This window comes from Macrotis lagotis, chromosome 4 (assembly GCF_037893015.1).
Source record: "Macrotis lagotis isolate mMagLag1 chromosome 4, bilby.v1.9.chrom.fasta, whole genome shotgun sequence".
NCBI classification, from domain to species: Eukaryota; Metazoa; Chordata; class Mammalia; order Peramelemorphia; family Peramelidae; genus Macrotis; species Macrotis lagotis.
The window spans coordinates 130,143,715-130,164,827 of NC_133661.1; the positions used below are offsets into that span (position 1 = coordinate 130,143,715).

The 21,113-nt window shown below is 35.1% G+C and overlaps 1 protein-coding gene across 1 annotated transcript in view; it reads right to left on the bottom strand.

Moving 5' to 3' along the window:
• Positions 1-21,113, bottom strand: part of LOC141521513 (A-kinase anchor protein 13-like) — a 246,847-nt gene that overhangs the window by 65,470 nt on the left and 160,264 nt on the right. The window contains exon 3 of the mRNA XM_074234145.1: positions 20,434-20,581. Within this exon, the coding sequence (XP_074090246.1) occupies positions 20,434-20,581 (148 nt within the window). The remainder of the gene's footprint in view (positions 1-20,433; positions 20,582-21,113) is intronic.

A 21,113-nucleotide genomic window follows, 5' to 3' on the forward strand; every position in this document is an offset into this window, starting at 1 on the left:
TGGTGCATCTGTTTTAACTTAGCTGACCTCTATTGTAAGAGGAAGGTTGTGGAAAATGACAATAATGAATTTTAAATCAATAAATAAAACTAAACATTTTTATAAGTAATGCAAAGTGATTATTAATTGTGATGTTTCATTTATTAAACACTATTGTCTAATTTACAAAGAAAGAAAAGAATAACATTTTTGTAAACTTCATATTAGATATGGATACAATTTATTTTAAAGACAAGAAAAAAATTATCTCTAATAAATATCACCATCCTAGATAAGGAAAAATACTAAAAAAAGAACCTAAAAAAGGATAAAAACAGTCAAGTGAAACATACAATGAATTTTGCTGTCAAATCTTGTATTCATAATTTCTTAGAAAAGTCAAAATGGGGGGAGGTCAGCCGCACTACGGAACCAAGATGGAGGCGTGAAGGCAGAAATTTCCAGAAAGTCGTTCCCCCCAAAATTCCAAAAGCCATCAAATTATGACTAGCCAAAATCCTATAGGGGCAGCACCCACAGAAAGACTGAGAGACACAATTTCCCAGTCCAAGACAACTTAGAAGATGTCCAGGACAGGTTTGTTCCACTGGGATCAGGGGGCTGGAAAAAGCCACAATGCAGCTGCAGCCAGGCTGGGCACCTGGGTTCATGGTACAGGAGGTGGTTCAATCATCGGGGACAGCTGGAAGGGGTGGTGAGAGAATTCTGCCATGCCAGTGCAAATACGGAGTGGAACTCTGGCCTCAGAGCAGCCCTGCAGTGAAAACCTGTAACAGGAATCAGTAGTCACCCAGCACTCTCAGAGCTCTCAGTCCATAGATGGGGGGGGGGGGGGGGGGGGGGGCTGCAGAAGTCTCTCTGCTCTCCCTAGGACAGAAATCAGATATTTACCCACACTCACATTGGGCTCCCACAACACCCTAGTCAAGCAGAGAGCATCCTCACAGCTCCAGGGAAGAGGGGAGGGCATGAACACAGGCAAGACTCTTATAGGACCTTGGAGGAATTAAGAATCCTGTGGGTTGTCCCAACCACCCCCCCAAGCCTTGAAAGTGGGGAAAATCAGTCAGAGACTGAGGAAATGAGCACAAAGAAGAATCTAACCATAGAAATTACTTTGGTTCCTTGGAAGACCAAAATACATACTCAGATGATGACAAGATCTCAGTTTCTGTATCCAACACCTCCAAAAGAAATAGAAAACAGGCTCAGGCTATGGATGAATTCAAAAAAATACTTTGGAAAACAATTAAGGTTGGTAGAGGAAAAGTTGGGAGGAGAAATGAGAGCAATGCAAATATATCATAAAAAAAACAAGTCAGCAACTTGCTGAAATGAAAAAAAAACTGAAGAAAATAATATGTTAAAAATCAGTTTAGGTCAAATGGAAAAAAGCAACCTAAAAAGCACAAGTGGCCAGCTGGAAAAGGAGATAAAAAAGCTCTCTGAAGAAAATAATATTTTTTTTAGGTTTTTGCAAGGCAATGGGGTTAAGTGCCTTGCCCAAGGCCACACAGATAGGTAATTACTAAGTGTCTGAGACTGGATTTGAAGCCAGGTACTCCTGACTCCAAGGCCGGTGCTTTATCCACTGTGCTACCTAGCCGCCCCAGAAAAATAACTCTTTCAAATGCAAAATGGAACTAAAGGAAGCTGATGACTTTGTGAGAACTCATGAAGAAATAAAGCCATACCAAAAAGAAAATTGTAAAAGGTGAAATATTTCATGGGAAAAACAACTGACACCAAAAACAGATCCAGGAGAGATAATTTAAAAATTATTGGGCTGCCTGAAATTTATGACCAGGAAAAGAAGCTAGACTTCATTTCTCAAGAAATAATACAGAAAAATTGCCCTGAGATCTGAGAAGCAGAGGGTAAAACAGAAATTGAGGGAATTCACCTATCAACTCCTGAAACAAATCCCAAAAGAAAAACTACCAGGAATATTATAGCTAAACTCCCAAAGAGAAAATACTAAAATCTGCCAGAAACAAACAATTCAATTACTATGGCTCTACAGTCAGGATTACAGAGGATCTGGCAGCATCTATACTAAAGGCTTGTAGGGCTTGGAATATGATATCCTGGAAGGCAAAAGATCTTGGTTTACAACTGACAATCAACTACCCAGCAAAACTAAACATCCTCTTTCAAGGGAAAAGATGGAATTTCAATGAAACAGGGGACTTTCAAACATTCCTACAGAAACAACTAGAGTTGAAGAAAAAGTTTGATCTCCAAGTAGGGGAGTCAGGTGAAACACAGAGGAGGCACATGAGAAGAACTAACTATGATGACGAACTGCTTGTATTTCTGCAAGGGAAGAAGATACTGATAACTCATGAACTTTCTCATTCATAAGAGGAGACAGAAGGAGCATATACAGACAAAGTACAGAAATGAACTGACTATAATGGTATAATATAGTAAAAAGATGAGGTCAATGGGTGACAAAGGAAGGTACTGGGAGGAAGCAAAAGGAGAGGAAGAAGGGGGCTAATATATTTCATGTAAGAGTCAAGAAAAAGATTTTACATGGAGTGGAATGGGGCAAGGTGGGGAGAATAAGTGAGCCTTCATTCTCATAAGAAATGGCTCAGAGAGGAAATAACATACACACTTAATATGGTATAGAAATCTATCTTGCCCTGGAAAAAATGAGAGGAAAGGGATGGGATAAGGATGAATAGGGGGAGAGGAGGGGGGAGTAGGTGGTAGAGGAAAGTGAAGACTGTAGGAGAGGGTACTCAGATACAACACACTTCTGGAGAGAGAGAGAGAGAGAGAGAGAGAGAGAGAGAGAGAGAGAGAGAGAGAGAGAGAGAGAGAGAATGAGAATGGAATAGATGAGAGATGAGAGTAGGGAGGAATAGAGTAGAGGGAAATACAGTTAGTGATAGCAACTGTGGGAAAAATATTGAAGCAAATTCTCTGGTGGCTATGATGGGGAAGGCAACTTATCCCAGAGAAAAAGCTGTTGGAATTTGAACACAGACTAAAGTATATTTTTTTCTCTCTCACTATTCTTGAGGTTTTTCATCTTTTTTTTGAGGGGAGGGGGTTTATGATTACTCTCACAACAAGTTATTGTAAGAATAAACAATTTTTAAAATGTAAAAAAATGCAAAAAATAATAATAATAAAGAAAAAGCTAAAAAAAGTCAAAATGTCTATCTATCCCCTCAGATCCAAATAGACCTGGTTCTTTTTAACTAGTGTGCCTTTCTCATAGTTGAACAATGTTTTATTCCTAAATACTAATTTATCCAAGCCCTAACACTGGAAACAATGAAACTTGTATAAGAGCACTACTATCATTTAAAAAATAAAAACAACACTGATTATTTTTTATATTTACATAGAGGTCAAAAATACTAGTTTTACAGTAAGCATTCCAGGCAGAGTAAAAGGCTCTGTGAAATAATACTTCAATCAAAAGTGAAGGCAGGGGCAGAGCCAAGATGGCAGCATGAATGCAAGAATTTCCCACAACTCTTTCCCCAAACTCCAAAAGTCATCAAATTATGACTCCAGCCAAAATTTAGAGGGGGCAGAACCCACAGAAAGACTGAAAGATTCAATTTCCCAGTCCAAGACAACTTTGAAATTCTGCAGAAATAATCTGTTTCACCAGAAGGATGTTAGAAGGAGCAGCAGCTGGCTGAAACAAACCAGCTCCAGCCTTCCAGGAATAGCCCATGGGGTGCCTGGGTCTTTGGCAGAGGAGGAGGTTTCCTAGACCTCTTGGCCAGGGATCACTAGGGATAGCTTGAAGGGGTGAGAAAATTCTGCCACACCAGAATGAGTGCTCACCTCGGGCCTCAGAGCAGCCCTGTGGAACCTGCAGTGGGAATCAGTGGAGCCACCCAGAACATCCAGAGTTCCCAACCCACAGATGGAAAGGGGGTTAGGGGAGACTGCAGAGTTCTCTCTGCTCTCCCTGTGGCAGGACTCTGCTGTATGCCCACACTCAGATCCATGTTGCAATTTGCACTCCCACAACACCATAGCTGAGCAGGGAACATCCTCACAGCTCCAGGGCAGAAGGGAGGGCCTGTGGACACCCACAGACTAGAGCACAGGCAAGAGAGAAGTCAGAGCTTCACATAAGACTGTGGAGGAATTAAAGTCCCTGAGGGTTGTCCTAAAACCCCTGAAAGCCTTGGAAGGGCAATTAATCAGTCATAAGTTGAGAAAATGAGTATGGAACACGAAAAAGAAGAATCTGACCATAGAAAATTACTTTGGGGGTGGCTAGGTGGCAGATTGCATAGAGCACCAGCCCTGGAGTCAGGAGTACCTGAGTTCAAATGCGGCCTCAGACACTTAATAATTACCTAGCTGTGTGGCCTGGGGCAAGCCACTTAACCCCATTTGCCTTCCAAAAACCTTAACAAAAGAAAAGAAAAGAAAGTTACTTTGGTCCCATGGAGGATCAAACACATACACAGAAGATGATAAAGTTCTGTAACCAAAATCTCTAAGAGAAATAGGAAATGGGCTTAGGTTATGGATGAACTCAAAAAAGACACTGAAGAAGGTGGGACGGGAAATGAAAGCAATGCAGATAAATCATGGAAACCAAGTCAGCATCCTGGTGAAAGAAATATAAAAAAAAAAAGACAGAAGAAAATAACATGTTAAAAACCAGATTAGGCCAAATGGGAAAAAAAGCAACACAAAGAGGCAAATGAGAAGAATGCCTTAAAAAGCACAACTGACCAGCTGGAAAAGGAGATCAAAAAGTTCTCTGAAGAAAATAACTCTTTCAAATGCAGAATGTAACTAAGGAAGCTGATGCCTTTGCGAGAACTCAGGAAGAAATAAAACCGTTAAAAAAAAAAATTAGAAGAAAATGTGAAATATCTCATTGGAAAAACAACTGACCTCAAAAACAGATACAGGAGAGATGATTTAAAAATAACTGGGCTGCCTGAAAGTCATGACCAGGAAAAGACCCAGATTCCATTTTTCAAGAAATAATACAGCAAAATTGCCCTGAGATCCGAGAAGCAGAGGGTAAACTAGAAATTGAGGGAATTCACCTAATCAACTCCTGAAACAGATCCCAGAAGAAAAACTCCAAGGAATATTATACCAAATTCCAAAACTTCCAAGTCAAAGATAAAATACTAAAAGCTGCCAGAAATAAACAATTCAACTACTATGACTCTATAGTCAGGATTACACAGGATTTGGGAGTGTCTACATTAAAGGCTCTTTGGAATATGATATTCCAGAAGGCAAAAGGGCTTAATTTACAACCAGAGAATAAGCTACCCAGAAAATCTGAACATACTCTTTCAGGGGAAAAGACGGACTTTCAAACTTTCCTATTGAAACAACCAGAGTTGAACAGATCTCCAAGTACATGACTCTGGTGAATCATGGGGGGGCGGCCATGGATGAGGAGGAATAACTATGAGGAACTTAATGATGTTGAACTTTTTGCATTCCTGCATGGGAAGAAGATACTAATAACTCAAATGAACTTTCTCATTTATAAGATTTATAAGACTGGTTAGAAGGAACACACACACACACACACACACACCACCACCAGGAGGGAATTGAATATAATGCTATAATATATTAAAACAATGGAGTCAATAGGAGATAAAGGAAAGTACTGGGAGGAAGGGAAAGGAGAGTGGAAAAGGGACTAAGATATTTCACATACGAATCAAGAAAAAGTTTTTTCAATGGAGTAGAATGGGGAAGGCAAAGGGAAATGGGTGAGCCTTCATTCTCATCAGAAATGTCTCAGAGAGGAAATAAAATACACACTTAATAGGGTATAGAAATCTGTCTTATCCTAGAGAAAAATGAGAAGAGATGGGATAAAGGGGAATGGGGGGATGGGAGGGGGGAGCAGGAGATAGAAGAGAGGGAAGATCTTCGGAGGGAGGACTACCCAGATACAACAATACTCCTAAGCAGGGTCAGGTAGTAAAGGAGAGAGAGAATAGAATAAATGAGAGTGGGAAGGAATAGAGTAGAGGAAAATATAGCTAGTGATAGAAACTGTGAGTGAAATATTGAAGCAACTTCTCTGGTGGACTAGGCAATTCATCCCAGAGACGGAATTGTTGGAATCTAAACACAGACTGAAATACACTTTTTCCCCCTCTATCACTATTCTTAAGGTTTCTCTATCTTTTTCGGGGGGGGGGGGGGGGGGTTACGCTTACTCTCACAAGATTATTGTAATAATATAAAATAAAAGGAAAGAAAAAACAAAAATTAGCATGACCTCTGAACAAGGATGATATGCAAATCTGTAAAGTGTTCCATATTTAAAAGTAAAAAAAAAAAAAATGGAAGGCAGTGAAGAAATATTTTTTTACTAAAAAATTCACCTGCCATTTCCTGGCACATCACAGCTCTTACTAAATGTTTGTTGATTGCTAAACTGATGGTCTATTTTGGGATAAAGTGTGTGTCTGTGAAAGGAAAGATTTAAAAAGTGCTTATATTTTTATTAATAACCTACAGATTAATGAAGATAGAGATTTAAAACAACAACTTAGAAACAAGTATCTGGAAAAATATCACTCAGGATTTTCATTCAGACATAGGCTTACTCTCTAAGGAAAAACTTTGTTACTATTCAGACATTTTTCAGTTGTGTCTGACCCTGACCCCACTTACAGTTTCCTTTAAAGAATATATTAGTGGTTTGCCATTTCCTTCTCCAGTTCATTTTATAGATGAGGAAACTGAGGTCATAAGGGTTAAGTGACTTGACCAATGTCACAAAGCTAGTGTCTGAGGCCACATTTGAACTCAGGTCCTCCTGACTAGAGGTTCACTGCTCCATTACTTCCACCACCAAGCTGCCGAGGAAAAAGTCAAAAATTGTCAAAAGTCAAAAGTGACTATAATTCTGAAATTGCTTTGGTATAATTATAGGCATGTTCTGTTTTGGGTTTTAAAACAAAAACTCAAAGCAATGTTATGATACTACCTTAATTTACAAAAATGGTAAAAATAATTTTTTTTAAAAAAGAAATAAAATTCAAGTTCAACAGAAATGTAAGGAAACCGGCTTTTCTAATTCACTTTTTTGATGGAGTCATATTTATTAGTAGGAAGATTCTGGACTGGAATACAAAAATATTCAACGAGAGTCACAAAGCTTATTAGATCTTCTAAACTTAGTATAGCTCTATATCATAAAAATGTTAACAAAAAGAAAATGAGGCTGCCTATTTGTTCAAAATATTCAAAGCTGCTCTATTTGTAATGTCTAAAAACTGCAAATAATCTATATGTCCAATAACTAGAGAAAAGATAACTACACTATTAATATATTAATTAAATCTGAAGTTTGAGGACAGAACCATTATAATATGGGCTATCAGATAATGAAATCTTTCCTTCCAGAAATTTCTCAAGACCATTTGTTTACCAAGTCATAGAATCGTTATGATCTGCATCAGTACAGTTGCTCCCCCGCTATATTTATACACACAAGTGTATACACATATGCATACCAAAATATGTATACATGCATGTATAGACACATGCATGTAGGTAAATGTGTCTGCACATGTTATGTGTACACACAATACAAATACATATGAATATTTGTGTGTACAGATGGATGAATGTATGTTACACTTAAATATGTAAACCTTTATTTCTTTAAAATCATACTGTTTGTACTACACAAAAATGCGAAATTGGTTGTATCAAACCAAGTATCTCTTGAACAGACTTTTTTTCTATCTACTGAGCTCTTCTCCATTCTACAAGGTCCAACTCAGAATCTTCACCGATTTCCCCAGCAAAAATATAATTCTCCCCATTCACTATTTCTCACCATTTCTAGTGTTTGTGTGCATGCATGTCAAGCCATCTCACCAAGTGTTCATTGAACATTTCTAAGTGCTAGACACCATGCAGTGCCCTGGGAATATAACTACAAGCAGAAAGAAAGACAATTCCTTCCCACAGGGGCTTATGATGTTCTCCACAAAATGGAAGTCCTGGGAGGCATCTGCCAGCTAAAGGGAGTGGCAGAGGGTTCTTTCTACATGCATCCAAGAATAGAGCTAATTTCCAGTGCAAGAGGTTTCTATGTCATGGGAGAAAAAGTTTTGAGTGCAGTCTGAAGAAGAATGAAATGAGAAAACAGTTTGAATTTTATCTTAGAGTCCCCAATGACCCCCCCCTGTAGATTTCTGAGTGGGAAAATAATAGGATCAAACCAGTAAGTCAATCAACAAACATGTATTAAGCAGTTACTAGGTACCAGACACTCTAAGAATACAAATATAAGAAAAAAGAGAGGTGATTGGGGGTGGGGGGGAGAGAATGAGAATAATGGAGACATAATGGAGAATTCCAAATATGAGCAGCCGGTTGGGAAATGAAGAGGTTTGTCTATGCTTTCCCTTCAGAAGGAGGAGGTACTATTTAGAAGGAGTCATCCTTATGAGAGGAAGGGGTTCCCAAGGACTAGGTTTGAGTTTCAGGTCTTCTAGGATAAAGAGGTTTCTGGTATATGATATCCAAAGAGGTATAGACTGGTAGGAATTGATCCCTGTCCTGTAGTAGCAGAGAGGAGAAGCTCCCAAATGGTAATAAGAAAAGGAAACCACATAAAGAGAAGATGGGAGATATTTGCTTAATTTACCCCTCTTCTGTCTGATTAAAACTAAATTTTCTCTTAAATTCAGACTGTATCATTTTTCATCTTCAACCCTTAGCACTCAGGTTAGTGTCTTGGACATAAAAGGTACTTAATAAATGCAGACGTAAAATTTATGTAAAATTTACAAAATATAAGAACAGATACAACCATCTCTATCTGACAGATAACAATTCATCTTTTTTCAAAAAACTGAAGATATATAATAAAGGACAAATGTATCAAAGAGTTTTCACTAATTATCAAGCAACAAATATTTATTAGATGCTTATTGCAGGCTAGGAACAACTATGCTAAGCACTCAGGAATACAGTTTCAAATCATGACTTTCCCCCATTGCAACTTTAATATTTCATTGACTGGCTTAAGAAATTAAATGAGATCAAAACAGACAAAGAAAATAATAGACGCCCAAAAAATAAGCAAAGAGATTACAGCAAATTATCACTGGGGACAATACATTATGATCAGGTAGGGTATACAACAAGCTTATAGGGTAAAGGTCAATATTAGGAAAACAATCGGGGCAGCTACATGGCACAGTGGATAGAGCACCAGCCTTGGAGTCGGGCGTACCTCGGTTCAAATCAGACCTCAGACACTTAATTACCTAGCTGTGTGGCCTTGGGCAAGCCACTTAAACCCATTGCCTTGAAAAATCTAAATAAAAAGGAAAACAATCAGCATAATTAACAATAACAAAACTAACAGAAATCATCTGATTATCTCAATAAGGCTTTGAAAAGCCTGGGTCACAATAAACACTTTAAAAACACTTAAAAACACTTGAAAGCATAGAAATAAATGGAGTTTTTCTTAAAATGATAAGCCATATCTATTGAAAACCATCAGGAATCATTATATGTAAAGGGGATAAGCTAAAAGCATTCCCAATAAGATTGGGGTAAAACAGGATGCCCATTATCACTACTATTATTCAATATTGTATTAGAAATAATAACTTTATAAAATACAAAATGGATGATTTTGCCTATATTAAATTTAAAAAATTTTGCACTAGTAAAACCAATGTGCCAAGATTAGAAGGAAAACAGAAAGCTGGAAAATAATTTTCTCTGCTAGGGGTTCTGTTAAAGGTCTTAATTCTAAACTACATAGAGAATTGAACCAAATTTAAAATGTTACAAGTCATTACCCAATTGATAAATGGTCAAAGGATATGATCAGGCACTTTCAAAAGAAAAAAATTAAATTTATATATAATCATATGGAAAATGTTTAAATCATTTTTAATAAGAGAAAAGCAAATTAATCCTATGAGGTATCACCTCACACCTATCAGACTGGCAAAGATGATAAAAAGGGAGAACGATAAATGTTGGAGAGGTTGTGGGAGGACTGGGACATTAATGTACTGTTGGTGGAGTTCTGGTGATCAATAAGGAACTAAGACCAAAGAGCAATAAAACTGATCACACTCTCTGATCCAGCAATACCAATTGTAGGCCTATATCCAGAAGAAATAATAAAATATTCTGAAATATTTGTAGCAGCCTTTTTTGTAGTGACAAAGAATTGGAAATTGAGGGGATATCCATCAATTGTGGAATGGCTGAACAAGTTATGGTATATGAATGTTATGGAATACTACTGTTCTATAAGAAACCATGAATAGTTGGAACTCTAGAGAGGCATGGAAGGAATTACTGATGCTAAGTAAAGGAAGAGGAACCAAGAGAACATTGTACACATTAACAACAATATTGTTGATCAACTATGATGGATGCAGCTCCTCTCAGCATTTTAGACAGCTGGGACAACCTTGGGAGACCTGTTGTGGACAAAAGCCATCCACATAGACAAGAAAACAAAACAAACAAAAATTACAGAAAGTGAATGAACACTATTTAAAATTTTCTCTTATGCTTTTCCTTCCTATCCAATGATTTTGTTTCTTTTTCCTTAGATCAAATACTTCATACACAAAATGACTTGTATGTAAACATGTTAAACACAAATATACATGTACAACATTCACTGTGCTATTCACCACTGGGAAGGGGGAAGGAGGGATGGAAGAAAATTATGTAACATAAATATGTAAGTAGATGAATGTTGAAAAATTTTCATAACAAGTAATTGGAAAAATATTAATATCAATCAAAAAAATGTGAGCGTTAGCAATAAGAGAAGGAACAAGAAATCAAAGTAATTAGAATAGGCAATAAGGAAACAAAATTCTCACTCTGTACAAATGATTATGACTGCATACTTAGAAAACCCTAGAAAATCAACTACAAAAGTACTTGAAACAATGGACAATTTTAGCAAAGCAACAGATATAAAACTCATATAAATCATCAGCATTTCTATAAATGACCAACAAAGCCCAATAGCAAGAGATGGAAAAAGAAATTCATTTAAAGTAATTGCAGACAACATAAAACACTTGGTAATCTACCTCCCAAAGACAATCCCAGAAACTATATAAACACAATTACAAAACATTTTTCACACAAAAGACAGAAATAAACAAAATTACTCATGGGGAGATTGAGCTAATATAATAAAAGTGACAATTCTATCCAAACTAAATTACTATTTACTGCTGTACCAAATCAAACTACAAAAAGATTATTTTACAGAGCTAGAAAAACAAGTAAAAAAATTCATCCAGAGGAACAAAAGATCAAGAAAATCAAGATAATTAATAAAAAAAAAAAAAGGAAAGGAAGATGACCTAAGTGTTTAAGAATTAAAATTATATTATAAAGAAGCAGTCAACAACACTATCTAGTACAGGATAAGAAACAGAGAAGCAATTGAGTGGAATAGATTAGGTACAAAAGAAACAGTAGTAAATAACTATAGTAATCTATTGTTTGATAAATCCAAAATCTAGACTATCTTCTGGGATAAGAACTTACTATTTGACACAAAGTACTGGGAAAAATGGAAATAGTATGGCAAAAAGTAGGCATAGACCCATATCTCACACCCTATAACAAGATAAAGTCAAAGTGGGTACAGGAGTTAGACAAAAGGGTGACATCAAAAGGCAATAAGAACAAGGAATAGTCTGTCTGTCAGATCTATGGAGAGGAGTTTCCAATCAAACAAGAGACAGAGAACACTATAAACTGCAAAATGGATAATTTCAACTATATTAAATTAAAAAAAAGTTTTAAACAAACAAACCCATGCAACCAAGATTAAAAGGAATGTATTAATTTGGGAAACAATTTGTAAAGTTAGTGTTTCTGATAAAGAACACATATCTAAAATAGAGAACTGAGTAAAATTTATAAGAATACAAATCAGTCCATAATTAATAAATGGTCAAAGAATAAGAAAAGGTAATTTTCAGATGAAAAAATTAAAGCTATTTAGTCATATGAAAAAATGCTTCAAATCATTATTAGAGAAATACAAATAAAAACAACTATGAAGTAAAACCTCATGTCTGTCCAATTGGCTAAAATATCAATGTGGAGGGAATATGGGAAAACTGGGACACTAATGCACTGGTAGTGGGGTTACAACTATTCTAGAAAGAAATTTGGAACTGTGCCTAAAGGGCAACAGAACTGTGAACACCCTTTGATCCAGCAATACCCCTACCAGTATCCCAAAGAAATCATTAAAAAAAGGAAAAGAAGACTCACATGCATAAAAATATCTTTAGCAGTTCTTTTTGTAAGTGGCAAAAAATTAGAAATTGAGAGGATGCCCATCAATCAGGGAGTGGGTGAACAAGTTATAGTATATGAATGTGATGGAATCCTATTTTTCTGTAAGAAATCATGGCAAAAAATTCTGGAAAGACTTTCATGAACTGAGGCCGAGTGAAGTGAGGAGAATCAGAAGATCACTTACTGTACATACTAACAGCAACACTATTGAGATGATCAACTGTGATGAATGCAGCTCCTCTCAGCAGATCAGTGATCAAAGTCTGTTGCCATAGTGTGTGTGTGTGTGGGGGGGGGTTAGGAAAGAGAAGGTGGTAGAAAAAGATGGAACTCAAAACCTTGCAAAAGCATGAATGTTTAAAATTATCTTTGCATTTAATTGGATTTTTTTTAAAATTTAAAAAAGAAATCAAATAAGAATTTGAGAGTTTTGATGAAGCTACAGACAAAAACAAAAGACCAGCAGATGAGAGAAAAAGTTTATAAACTTAGAAAAAAAATTTCAGATTTCCTTGGTAAGAATGGAGAGCTAAAAATTTATAATCAGATTTTCTAGATCACCTAACCCCCTCAATGTAGAAGGGACAACTATACAAAGAAAAATAGAAACAGTTTTTGCCCTCATGGATATTCTTGATAAGAGGAAAGGAGATTAAAGGAAGTCCAGAAAGAGGAAGCCAAGTCCACTGACTTCTGTCAAAAGAACTCCTAACTACAAATTGAGGACAAAAAGAAAAAAAATACTGAAGTACTAAAAGGTCTATAAAGGAAAATATTCAATGTTTTTGCTCTTTCTTGAACTTTAGGCAATAATATGCACTAGTTTCTCTGTACATGGTCAACCTTTTTGAAAAGGAGTGAAAATACATCTGGTCATTACTAAAAAGGAATATTAAAATCCATGGCAAAGTTTTTTCTGAAAGCAAAAGGGAACAACAATTAAAATATTTTGGAAAATTGTCTTAAAGTTTCTTTATAACAACTAAGTTAGTAGTGCTTTCATTTGATAACCTTAGAGTTTATTGAATGAAAAAGAAGAGTTAAATACAGGAGAAACTCAAAAATGTGCTGCTATGATTTCCCTAAAAGAACTAATTTAACTGAATAAATACATTTATACAAATCTCATGGCTGTGTCTATCACTGGACAAGTTTAGCAGGTTAGCAGGAGTTTCCTAGAGGTCTCTTATCACTAAGCAAGGCACCCATGGAGACAAAATATTATGGTGAATAAACAAAGCCCCTGGACACATGAAACATCAATTACTTCATTTCCTATAAATGAACTAAAAGTGGAACACATACTATTTGAGTCTCTTACAATGAGAATTCAAAATAGATTCAAAGAAACCAATCTGCATTAGTTTTTAGCTCCTATAAAAAGTATTCTTGGATCATACATTTGACTAATCCAAGGAGAATTCCAAACTAACATTATCTTCAGACAATTTATAGACTATGGAAATAAAGTGAAAGAAATTACATCTTTTATTTCCTCAAAATTAGTGATTGAACCCTTCTCCCTCCCTTAAGAATTCTTCCCTGTGCAAAGCTCTGGGGATAAAAAGGCAAAACAGTCCTTGTATTCAAGGGATTCACCTTAAAGTTGGAGAGATAACATGGAAGGTTCAATTGCAAATTAGATAGTTAAGTCCCCAGGTCCTTTTGCTTCACTGGAAAGTAAATTTCCTTCATGTTATTTTCACATAAATTTCATGGAGACATAATTTATTATATATTTTGAGAAGTTGCCAAATATATGGTACATGGGGGCAGCTAGGTGGTGCAATGAATAGAGTACCAGCCTTGGAGTCAGGAGTACCTGGGTTCAAATCTGACCTCAGACACTTAATAATTACCTAGCAGTGTGGCCTTGGGCAAGCCATTTAACCCCATTGCCTTGAAAAATTAAAATATATGTATATGTATATGTATATGTATATGTATATGTATATGTATATATATATGGTACATGAGTAAATTCTTATTTCCAGAGACAAAGTTATGGGGGTAGGGTGGGATTTAGAAGATAAATGAAAGGCAAGCAGCAATAACAATAGTATGAAAGTAACTTGCATATCTATGGCACATTTTGGCTTAAAAAGCATGCTTGAGGTATTGTACAGTTACTTTTTTGTGGACAAACTGTTAAAAATATTGATACAGCAAGGCCCTCATATTAGTGCATGAAGGACACCATATTCTGTCCAGGTTTCCAGAGTAATAAACTACATGGACATTTCCATGTAAATAATGCAAACAGTTCAATGAATAAAAGCTTAATGATCATAAGGCATAAGCAATGTTAGAACTCAAAGTATTAGAGTTCAAAGTTTGCTATTTTCCATAAAATAGGTTTATTGCCTAGTTTCAAAGCTATAATTCAGTTTCATTCCACCTTTACTCCCAAATTAATTAAAACAATTCTACAGAGATTCAGTATTATCAAAAAAATTTAAGAAACAGAAGCTACTGAAAATTATCATTACAAAGGTATAAGTATTATGAAGGAATAAATTATTAGACATTTAGTAGAAAAAGTGCTTTCTGATTAAAACTGATTAAATACCTAAAGCTTCTTTCCAAATGTAATATTCATAAGTCATCCTTGCATAATTGAAAAAAAAGAACAGAAATGGGGCAACTAGGTGGCCCCCACCAGCCCTGAAGTCAGGAATACCTGAGTTCAAAACTGGGCTCAGACACTCAATAATTACCTAGCTGTGTGGCCTTGAGCAAGCCACTTAACCCCAATAGCCTTGCAAAATCCTTAAAAAGAAAAAAAAGAAAAAAAGAAAAAAATAGAGCTGATACTGACAGACCTAACACACACATGGTCTTTTATTATAGCTCAGTTTATCTCCATCTTACCAGTAATCATTATTTTTTCTTTACTTATTTAAAAACACAAAAATCATTTCTCACAAGGCTCTATTTTTTTAACCCAAGAACTATTTGTATTAGATTTCTCTAGCACTTTTCTTTTAATGGGCATAAATACAAAAAAATACAAAAATGCAAATAGAAAACCTGGGATCAATTTGGAACCAATGAACACCTATAGGCAATTTGGCTATTAATCAGGCTTTAAGTACTAGAAGTAAAGAAAAAATATGTTTTTTAAGTTTAAAATTTAAGTTTAAATTTTTTTTTAACAAAAAATGACAGGATCTCTCAATCTGTCCTACTTTTTCCATTGTAAAAACCCTGTCTGTTTTGTCTAAACAATGAAATGTTTAGACATTTAGACAGTAGATTCTATTTCATTTAGTATTAATACTGCTAAATTCCTTAACACTCTGGTTATATTTCTTTAAACTTTTCACTTTTCTTTTACAAGGAATCCATTTTTCAGAAACCTAAGGTTTATCAATATGAACAGAAGGAGTAAGCAGCAGCAATTAGTTTTGGGGATTTATAATTGTGTGCTTCTTAATATTTTAACTATCTTTATTAAAAAGAAATGGGATCAGGGTATTTATTTCTACCTATAGCATCAGTGATATAACAATAACAATTCATTTGGGTAAAACAAAGGTGTTCTCATTTCAAGTTTGTGTTTTATAAAGAATTATGTGTTTAAATCAGATGTGTAACAAGTTATTTTTAATGTAATCATTTCTTATACAACCATGTTTACTAAATTGTTTATTCAGTTCAAATCCCAAGGTTAAGTATATATTTTGTAAAAGAAAATATGTAGCACTTAAATGGTAGTGAAAACAAGAGAAGTTTTATTTTAAAAACTAAAAGAAATTAAACATTTATGAGAAACAAAAAAGAAGGGAAGGGCAGGAATAAAATATATGAATGCAGAAACTTGACTTAAAAGTTCAGGATTTAAATTTTTTTTTCATTCTATAATTAAACATTTATCATTTCTCCCTTTTGGGAAGCTGGCAGGATAGGGGGGAGAAAAGCTTTGCAATGAATGATTAAACATAACAAATCCCCATACTGTCCAAATATATATCTAATTGAACATAGAATTTCAACATCTCTCTATAAGAAGATGAATAATAATCTTCATCATTGGCCTTCTAGAATCATCACTGATTCATTGCATTAATCAGTTGGAGGGGAGTGGGGCTTTAAGAACAAAATTAAATGTGACTTCAAAGTTGAAAATACAAGAAGAATTTACCTCAACAGACATGTGGAAGTTAGGAAGTCCGATATGGTTAAAAAGATAACGAATTCTATTTTGGAAACAAGTTTCATATCTATAAGTTATATAGGTAAAGATGACCACGAGAAGATAAAAGTTCAAGAAAGGCATAAGAAGACTGTCTATAAGAAGATTTGGGCGTTACTGCCCTAGGGATCATGTATAAAAGGTAGTGAGTACTAGATTTACTCAGGTGCTCCCTTAGTATGTCAAAAAGAAAATCTATTTGTTTCTTTTTTCAGAAAGTTGTTATTTGACAGAAAATGTTTAGTTACATTGGAATATCTTTACTCTAATTAATAATTAAGTATTTTATGACTGTTATTCAATAAATGTCCAATTTAAAAATTAAAATGAATTTCTCTGGTTTTACACCCTAATGGAAGGTGTTGCAAATACCTCATATGGGGATTGTAACTAAGTATATTGGTGCTGAAAATATCATTCATACTATATGTAAAGAAAATGATTGGCTTGAGAAAGGATGTTCACTGTGATGTTCTCTTCAAGTTACCATTGTCATTCCTAGACAGAGGCAGATAAATTAATATGGGAAGATATCAGAGGAAAAGGTAGTAGGCAGTACATAAATTTGAAAAAGTTAACAGTGAATGAATAATCATGTGTGATCCCCCATAAACTAAAATCTCTATTTTATTAGGTGGCTTAAAACAGAAGTGAACAACTTCACCTGGCCCCATCTCCCAAATGGAACATCAGTGAGGTTAAACATGGTCTCCTCATTCCATGTTCACAGATATCACATACATACATACTGTGTCTTCTCTTAGTACTGGTAATTATATGTTGCATGAGCATCTTGTTAGTACAGTGATTTACAGGTTCTCTTCCCCATTGGAGTATGGACTCCTTGAAAGCAAGGAACATGTATTTGCCTTTCTTTTTGTTCCAAGTACTTACCACAAGGACTGCCACATAACAATTTAATAACAACTTGCTGACTGATCAATGTAAAACTGGAAAGGTCCTCAGAAGTATCTATTCCAACCTTACTTGTTACAGATGAGAAAACTAAGGCCCCGAGAGTTAAATGACTTGCCCAAAGGTAGCATTAGAGGTAGGATTTGAACCTAAGTCCTGAGCCAGTGCTCTTTCCATGTAAAAGCCCCATGTGGTTTTTTCAAAGCAAAATATCAGCTCAGAAAGAACAGGTACTATGATTTAAATGGTAGTCTGGATAATAAAAGTAGCTTCATTTTCTAAAGAGCTTTAACATTTACAATGTATTTTCCTCACATTGGCCTTATGAGGAAAATAAGATAAGAATGACACTGAGATGAAGGGAAGTCCCAAAATGGAAAAAAACCAAATGGAATAAACCAGGGAGCTATTTCTCTCTCTCTCTCTCTCTCTCTCTCTCTCTCTCTCTCTCTCACACACACACACACACACCCTAAACACACCACATATATGCACATATATCTACACATAAATGCACACATACCTCATATGTAAATGCTTACAAGCACAGACGTGAGATGCTTTAATGGCATTTATTTACTTTGTGTGTCTATTTTTGCCTCGGCAATTTATTGAAATGTTCTCATATTTATTTCATTGTCTATAACATGCAACACAGTGCCTAACATGAACCAAAATCTGATGAATGAGTGGCCAATTGTGGAGTACTAGCCTTAATCAAGGTGCTCAAAACACATTGCCTGTCTACCTTACATATACATACATACACATACATTATGCATAGTGCATATTATGAGCTCTTACACTTTTCATCTTGTGTCCTCATAGTTTTGCTAATATTTTTGCTGACAATATTCAGGATCACAGAAGTAATTAAGCATGGTAGAAAGACCTGGTTTTGAAGTCCAAGTCTATCCTTTAAGCCAGGAACATGAAACATTTTTTCTGCCAAGGACCATTTAGATATTTATAACATCATTCATTCGAAGGTCATAAAAAATTATCAATTTAAAAATGAGTCTGTTATATGTGGTTGAACGTTTAATTAATTCACCCTAAAAAGCTCCTAGATATATTGAATTTTGTGTACTGCCTGTGATAGCTAGTCTTGGCAACATCAGACCAAATGAGTTCATGGGTCTTACAGGGACCCTGGGCCAGATATTCCCCCATCCCTGCTTTAACATCTACAGAATTATCCAATTCAAAGAAAGCCTCACAACTCCTAAGCCTATGGATGAACTGGCCCTTGCTGAGGCCAGCTTAAATCTAAGTGTCTCAATTCTAGAACTGGTTGATGACTAAGAAATTCAAAGGAACATTATATCCTAACATTTCCAGGACCCATCTCAAAGATAATAATAAAATATATGCAGTTGTTATTATTTACTAGTATGCAAGTATTTATTAAAGATTTGCTATAAGTCAAACCTGCCAAAGAGACACAAAGAAATACAAACATATGGTCTCTTCCCACAAGGAGATCACATTTAAAGAGAGAATATGCAAACAACTTCCTACATCAAAAATATATTTAAGCTTAATTTTTCTTGCATTTTTTTTGCACTATGAATATATTTAAGCTGGAGGTAATTTCAGAGTGGAAAGCACTTGTGGAATATGGGGAGGTGAAGGAATTATCTCGCAGAAAGGGGGTTGGTAAAATTAAAAAGTAATATTACTATTATAATATGCCATCCTCATTCATTAAACTGGCATTTCATTGTATGTATCTAACAAACTCTGGGACCTGGGTCTTTAAATTTTTCTTAATAAATGGAACTTAATCCTATAGACCCCAAATCAGAGACATGGAAAATACATACATACACACACACACACACACACACACACACATATATATTTTAAATGCAATACTTATCAAATTTGAGGATCACACAAAGCTGGAAGGATAGATAATACATTTAAAGATAATGTCCAAATCTAAAAATGAGTTTGACAGGCTAGAAGGGTAGGCTGAATTTATTTTAAAACAGAACTTAATAGGAAAAACTGCAGTCTTACACATGGGATTAAAAAAATCATGTTAAAAAACATGAGAGGAATGCATGGCAAGACAGTTCACATGAAAAAGTTAGGAGGGATTTTAGGGAACTGAAAATTCAAAATGTTAAAGGAAAAATGTGTTTCAGACATCAGAAAAGATAATGTAATCTTAAACTAGATAAAGAAATAAATATTGCTCTTTCAAAGATAGAATTGACCAATTGGAAAAGAAGTTGCAAAAGGTAAATGAAGAAAATTCTTCTATCAAAAAAGAATGGCAGCTGTGGAAACTAATGACTTCATGAGACAGCAAGAGTCTGTTAAACAAAACCAAAAAATAAAAAAAATAGAAGAAAATACAAAATACTTTATCAGCAAAACCACTGACCTCGAGAACTGATCAAGAAGGGAAAACCTGAGAATTATAGGTCTTCCTGAAAACATTGAAGAGAAAAAAACCTTGGACTTAATATTACAGGATTTAGTGATGGAAAACTCCCCTGATATCATGGAACAAGAGGGTAAAATCATTATAGAATGAATCCACTGATCTTTATTTAGTAAACATTTTTGTATTACCATGGCAATCAGATAATTCTGACCTGAAATTTCAATATTAAAAAGAATATCATTTTCAAGCTCCAATAAATAGCCAACACTGTTTTCGGAGCCCACCTGCTAAACTAATATTATTCAACTAACTTTTTGACAAAGTTCCCTATTTCGTCACTTTCTAAACCCTTTAAAATGGTAAATATGTACTTATTAGGTTAGTCTTCTAGAGGTTACAAGTGAAATATTTCTATTATCACATAATTCTTATTTTACCAGGAATTATTAAAATTAATTATTTTTCTTAAAAGCAAAATCTAAAATTGTACTCCTTGAGTCACTCTCCCCACTCCTGTATATCAAAGGATAGTCTAAAAAAATGGTCCCCTACTTTCAAATACTTTATCACTGACAAGATTTCCTTTAAGGTTCTTTTTTTTTCAAGTACTCACCAGGAGCAATTGTCTCCAAGGTATCAGGATTCACTTTCCTGGTGCTTGTATAGTGGTGGAGAGTGGAGCCTGAAAACACCAAGTAAAAAACTACATCATCTTCGACTTTATCCTCTTCAGCAAGCAGCACTGTGACAACACAGTCACCCTAAGGGAAAAAAAGATAGATAGCATGAAAAAAAATCTCAATTGTGAGACCAAAGAATACGTGAAACTAGTTGCCTGTTTCACATCTTTTGACTGCTCTTTTTGAGATCCTTGCATGTGCTTGTGAATGTGAATAAAAGCCAAAGGGGGGGGGGGGGATCTGAAAATAAAGTGAACATGTAAAAGATTTCCAAAGAACTTCACTTTTCTTCCTTTTTTTCATTTCAACTTACTCTGTAATTTGTCAAATTCCATTGAAGAACAGATGACCTTTTAAGCAAACGAATGATACTACTATTAATTGGGCATGTACGTGATTTTTTTTAATGTTTGCATAGAGGGGAAAGGAGTAAGTAAGAGGATGATTTCTCTTCCATTACTTCATGTTTCCTATCCAAGAGCAGATAAGCAGGTAACCTTGTTCCTCTTTCCATCATCCACATATGACAAGACAGCAGAGATCACTTATCCTTAAACTCAGCCATTATTATACCAAATCTTATCTTCTTATTTAACTACTGTTTGCTATTGTT